This window comes from Pituophis catenifer, unplaced genomic scaffold (genome assembly GCF_029215685.1).
Source record: "Pituophis catenifer annectens isolate HBS135680 unplaced genomic scaffold, rPitCat1.0.hap2 SCAF_6, whole genome shotgun sequence".
NCBI lineage: Eukaryota > Metazoa > Chordata > Lepidosauria > Squamata > Colubridae > Pituophis > Pituophis catenifer.
The window spans coordinates 4,843,038-4,849,082 of record NW_027256886.1 but is presented as its reverse complement, the minus strand read 5'-3'; the positions used below and the strand labels follow the sequence as shown (position 1 = coordinate 4,849,082).

Here is a 6,045-nt window from a genome sequence, read left to right as displayed (position 1 = left end):
AGCACCACCCAATTCCAAAATAACTCAATTATTCGCAGTCACCTCTCCACTCCTCTAAAATAGCTTTCGTTGAAATGCATTGCAAACTAAGATTCCAGAAAAAAATATATAAGGGCATCATTTTCCCTCTCCCCCATTCTCTCAAATTTGGTGTTTAATCTTTTCATTTGTCTTCCAAAAGCAGAGGGGAAAATAAATTCAAAAGCAACTCCATTTTCCTGGTAACCATTTTGCACAAAAATGTGAAGGAATACAGCTCAAAACGGTTCTGGATTTCCTTAATCTTATCCAAAGATATTTTCTTCTTATGCAACACTTTTTGTAGCCTCCAGAGGGAAGTTTTATTGAGAGGTGGGCTCACTTTGTGGCCTTCTAGGAAATAGAAACCTGTAATGATTTTTTTTTTTAATGTAGATGCCTTAGTCTTTTTGCAGTTTTTGTAATATATGTCATTTTCCTTTGATTTAGCACCATCCAGTCATTTGTGGACTACAGTTCCCAGAATTCCTAGTCAACACAGGTAGGGAATTATGGGAATTGCCGTTGGATCCTTTTAAGGATTCCAAGTTGATCCCATCAAATCTGCATTATCTCATCTGCTCATCGTACTTTTATTCTGCCGTTTCCCTGATTTTTTTTTTCTTTTTGGATCCACTTTAGGCGGCTGGATGCTATTTGTATTGCTTTTGACAGAAAATCAAAGCTAATGGACAGGGATTGGACAAAGACCACAACATTAATCTACAGGAAGGCTTCATCTTGAATGCAGGCCTCACAGATCCAAATTTCACCATTCTAGCTGGCCAGGACCCATAAACCACCAGGAACAGATTCCGTCCAATAGCAAACATGAATATGCAAATAGTTCCACTAGATTAAAAAAATAAAATAAAAAAAAATAGAAGCACGCAAAATGTGCCATGACACCAAGCGAAGAGTTTCAAAATACATTTCTTAGAAAAGCATTCACAACACAGATTGCCCATTAAAGCTTTGAGCAGTCAAATTTCATCTTTTTGACACTGTAACTTGTACTATTTCCATTCTGAGAACGAGCAGCCCCCAGCAAAACCAGGATCTTTTGAGACCAAAGATCAGATCTTATTCAAAATCCTCCATTAATACATCTAGTGGTTAAGGTGATGACCTAGAAACCAGGTAATGGTGAGCTCTAGTCTGTTTCAGGCATGAAAGCCGGCTGGGTGACTTCCGGCCATTCACCAGGAGACAGTGAGTTCTAGTTTTACCTTAAGGCATGAAAGCCAATTGGGTGATTTTGGGCCAATTACCAGGAGATGGTGAGTTCTAGTCCCATTTTAGGCATGAAAGCTGACTGGGTGACTTTGGGGCGATCACCAGGAGACGGTGAGTTCTAGTCCCATCTTAGGCATGAAAGCTAACTGGGTAATTTTGGGCCATTCACCAGGAGACGGCGAATTCTAGTCCCATTTTAGGCATGAAAGCTGACTGGGTGACTTTGGGCCATTCACCAGGAGACTGTGAGTTCTAGTCCCATCTTAGGCATGAAAGCCGACTGGGTGACTTTGGGGCGATCACCAGGAGACGGTGAGTTCTAATTCCACCTTAGGCATGAAAGCCGACTGGGTGACTTTGGGCCAATCACCAGGAGATGGTGAGTTCTAGTCCCACCTCAGGCATGAAAGCCAACTGGGTGACTTTGGGCCAATCGCCAGGCGCTAGTGAGTTTTAGTCCACAAAAGATGCAAAGTGGGTTGAACGCGATCCAAATTTACCTTCAATTAAAGAAATCTCCAATGAAACATGATGTGGTTAGGTCTCAGGCATTGCAGAGTTTGTCCTTTCAAGTCATTTTAAGTTTACTATTTGGGAACTATTTAGGAAGGCAATGCTGGGGGACACACATACACACATACTTCCAGATGTCTAACAGGGAGATAGAAGTCGCTATTTTTCACTCGTCGCTTATCACGAGTGGTTTGCGTCGAGCACTGAAGTTGCAGTTCTCAAAACTCTTCCTGCATTGCATCCTCTTCAGCATCTGAATGTGAGGGGGAATATCTCCGAGCAGCTGTTGACACTCTTAAGTGTGAGGGAAAAAATGCTATTTCTAGGGTGTCCTCTCACGCATAATGCCTGCCTGTTCTTCTTTATGCATTAAGATGGGTTGGGGAAGAACAAGAGATAAGATGGCAGACATATGGTACCCCTATTTCCTTTTTTCTCACAAAGACATTCCCCCCCCCTTGAAGTAGGTTCAGGTGAGGGAGATCCAGGGATGGGCTGCTGTGGGTTCGCGAGAACCTCTAGCTAAGATTCTGTGCAGTTCGGAGAACCCCCAAATTCCACTCCGGGCTGGCCCTGCGTACCTCTCCCCTCCTAGGAGTCCCCACGCGGCCCGTTTTGGATGCAGATAATTGGAGGGTGCGTGCGGAGGTTCGGGAAGGTCTACCGGAAGTTCAGGAAGGCCAGAAATGGGCCCTTTTCTGGCCTCCAGAGGGCCTTAGGAGCCTGGGGAGGCTGTTTTCACCCTCTGGAGACTTGAGGAAAGCCTCTGGAGCCTGGGGAGGGCAAAAACACTCCCCCGCCATGGTGCAGGAAGCCGACTAGGGCATGCCCACCATGACCACGCCCATCCAGCAACCAGGCACAGAACCCCTTGCTAAAATTTTTGAAGCCCACAGCTGAGTCTGTACTTCAGATGTCCCTGGCCCTTGCCCAGCTCCCTAATCTCCAGTTTTCAAAAATTATGAATTTACAGGTAGTCCTCAATTTATAACGTTTATTTAGGGACTGCTTTGAAGTTACAAGGGCACTGGAAAAAGTGACTTACGACCAATTTTCACATGTATGACTGTTCCTGCATCCCCATGGTCACGGGATCAAAATTCAGACGCTTGGACACTGACTCGTATTTATGATGGTTGCAGTCTTAGGGTCAGGTGATTCACTTTTGCGACCTTCTGAGAAACAAAATCAATGGGGAAACCAGATTCCCTTAACAACCGTGTTACTAACTTAACAACGGCAATGATTCACTTCACAACTGTGGCAAGAAAGGTTATATAATGGGGCAAAACTCACTTAACAACTGTCTCGCTTACAAACAGAAATTTTGGGATCAATTTGTGGTCTTAAGTCGAGGACTACTTGTATAGAAACAGGAAACCCTCCTTCCCCAGAATACAATCCAAAGATCACTCTATTTTAGCACCTATATATTTCTTTGAAAAAAATAATAATCCAGGCTTTTGGTTTTTAACCATTCATGTATACAAAATTTGCATAGTAGAAAATCAATGGCAGAATTTCAGTTTCAGGCTGCAGAATTAATCTGAGATACTTCAACGGTACATGGAGAGGCCATTGCCTACCAGAGGCATTAAGACTACAAGCCCCATCGCTCCTGGGCCATTTGAAAAGCACCGAGTTGGAGAAAATTGGTCAAAAAGGACCGGCAGAGAAGACATGAATGGCTGGGTTCTCACAACAGGTGAAGCCCACATTAAAATGGGGTTTAGGAGTTCATGAATTGTACATGACAACTAGACTTTTGTTGAAGCTTTGTAGAAGGTTTAAAAAAACATTGGAACTCCGGAGGTCTTAGACAGTCTTCATGTACTCTTGATAAGACAGATTGAGGGTTACTGTTGTGGCCCGCCAGTGAAGCTGGAAGCAGATTCGGACAGTGAGGAGGTTGGGGAGGAACATGGGCCAGTCCTGGAGTCTGGGGAGGGCTCTGATGAGGGCTCTGCATCAGAGGCAGAGAAGGGGCCAGGGCCGTATGCCAGCTATCAGCTGCCTTCAGAGTCAGACATCAGTGAGGCAGACAAACAGCTGGAGCCTGTTCCCAGTGTGCGCTTGCGCAGAGCTGCCAGATGAAGGGAACAGCTAAAGAACAAGGGTCGACTTGGGAGTAAGGCCACAGGTGGACGATGAACGGCCCCTCCCAGAGGGAACAAAGAGGAGCGAAAGGGGAGTGGAGTTTGCTGGAGACAATTAGTTCGCTTAGTTGGTTCGTGACTCTCAGATTTCTTGCCAAATTTTGAAGATATCGGCCTGGCAGCTCTCCAAGACAGATAAGGTCTGTGATTGTAAATTCTCCCTTGAAAGACTTTGCTGGATGTGAACGAGAGGAATTCACAGTAACTTAATAAAAAGGGTTTTTTTGTCGGGACAAGGAGTCTGCTTCATGCTCTTGGGAAGCCTAGGTCGGAACAGCTCCTCCCCAGTAGAACCAGAATAATGTTGAGTTGGGGCACCAACCCTCTGAGATGGTCTCTCATTGGAGATCTGGATGGTGTCCTTCTTCCTGATTTTTCAGAAGGTCTGTTAAAACAGAGGCGGCCGAAAAGGGCCTTGAAGACACTTAAGGATTCAGAGCACAGTGGCAAGATTTTAAAAAACAACAACTTCTCAGCTTCTAACCCCTCCCTTCCCTGCTTTCCATAAACTGGTTCACAACTCCACGATATGAGCAAGAGGATGAGCTTCGTGGGGTGGAAGGGAAGAGAAATTACTTTCTGCAACTAAGTTGGCAGCAGAAAGCGTTCCCATCCAATTCCCCCGAGAACAGGCCCCTCCTTGCCAATTGAAGAGGCGGCTTTTTTTATTATTTTTTAAGTTGTATTAAAAATGCAGGGAATTACCCTGGGTGACCTAAGAGCAAAGCTGTCCAACCTTGGCAACTTTAAGACTGGTGGACTTCAACTCCCAGAATTCTTCTGCCAGCGTTGAAGTCCACCAGTCTTAAAAGTCGCTGAGGTTGGACAGCCCTGCCCTAAGCCACTCCCTCTTTCCTTTACATCCTGTGTGAACGGAGCTTCCTCTATTGCCGTGATGGCGAACCTGTGGCATGTGTGCCAGAAGTGACACGCAGTGCCCTCTCTGTGGGCACGCGAGCCGTCGCCCCAATGCACGCGCCTCCTTCCGGCCAGCTGGTTTTCGGGTCTCTGCTGTGTATGCGCAGGGGGCGGGGTGCATGTGGGAGGGCCACGTACGGATGTGCGGGGGGACACAGGAAAGGGCCACTTGCACATCTGCGGGGGTCCACGCACGCATGTGCTGGGGGAGGGACACAGGCGGGGCCCATGCATGCATGTGTGAGGGGAGGACACAGGTGGAGCCGGGCGCACATGCATGGGGTTGTGTGGGGTGTGCGGGAGACAGGGGGCTTGTGAGGGGCGCGCACGCATGCGGGGGGCATTTTGAGGGTTTGGGGACGCGCGCTTTGGCCACTTGGTCCGGAAAAGGTTAGCCATCACTGCTCTATTGTACCTCATCATCTTCTTTTAATGACCCCATAATCCCTTGCGAGGTGGAGTCTGGGCAACTGAACGGAGCCGAGTATTTACTGACCGGATGCCTTTCCTGTCGCCAGGGCAGAGTTATATTCAGCAGATATATTCTCATTGTGCCCAGAGAGAGAGAGAGAGAGAGAGAGAAATATCTGCCACTACCTAGGATTGAACTCACAGCCTCCTGATTGTGAGGCAAGAGCTACACCACTAGGCTACCGCACCACTCCTTGCTCTATTGTAACTATACCTGGTAAATTCAGACAGGATGTAAAGGCAACATGGCTGGCTGAGGAATTCTGGGAATTGAAGTCTACAAGTCGTAAAAGTGGCCAAGGTAGGAGTCCCAAGTCCTAGAGGAGGTATCTTGGCACTGCCCTTTTAAGACCTTCGCTTCGCCCCACCAGCGGCTCCTTCCCTTGAGTTATTCCTTCCCTAGAGATCAGAGTTGAATATTGAAGAGGTAGTTTTCACAATCTGGCTCTTGGAGGGGGTACACAGGGCCGGGGGATGTGGGATGGCGATGGAGGCTCTGCCCCAGAGCCAAGTCGGAGGGGTTCAACACCCCACCTTTCTTCATGACGTAGAGGAAGTAGTGGAAGTCCCTTCCGTAACTGATGTGTTGGATGGACCAGTTGTAGGCACGCTGGGCGTAGTGACGCTTGCGGAAATGCGGCTGGGCGAAGGTGATGGAGATAAACTTTCCTCTGGGTTGCAAGACTCGGGCGACCTGGGAGAAAATAGAGAGAGAGTTAATACAAAGTGCTCT

The 6,045-nt window shown here is 47.3% G+C and overlaps 1 protein-coding gene across 1 annotated transcript in view; it reads right to left on the bottom strand.

The window, feature by feature from the left end:
• Positions 1–3,236: 3,236 nt before the first annotated feature.
• EEF1AKMT4 (EEF1A lysine methyltransferase 4) overlaps positions 3,237–6,045 on the bottom strand; it is a 43,438-nt gene continuing 40,629 nt past the window's right edge. The window contains exons 3-4 of the mRNA XM_070945851.1: positions 5,847–6,006; positions 3,237–4,308 (exon numbers count right to left, since the gene is read on the bottom strand). Coding sequence (XP_070801952.1) covers positions 4,262–4,308; positions 5,847–6,006 — 207 coding nt within the window. The 3' untranslated portion in view covers positions 3,237–4,261. The remainder of the gene's footprint in view (positions 4,309–5,846; positions 6,007–6,045) is intronic.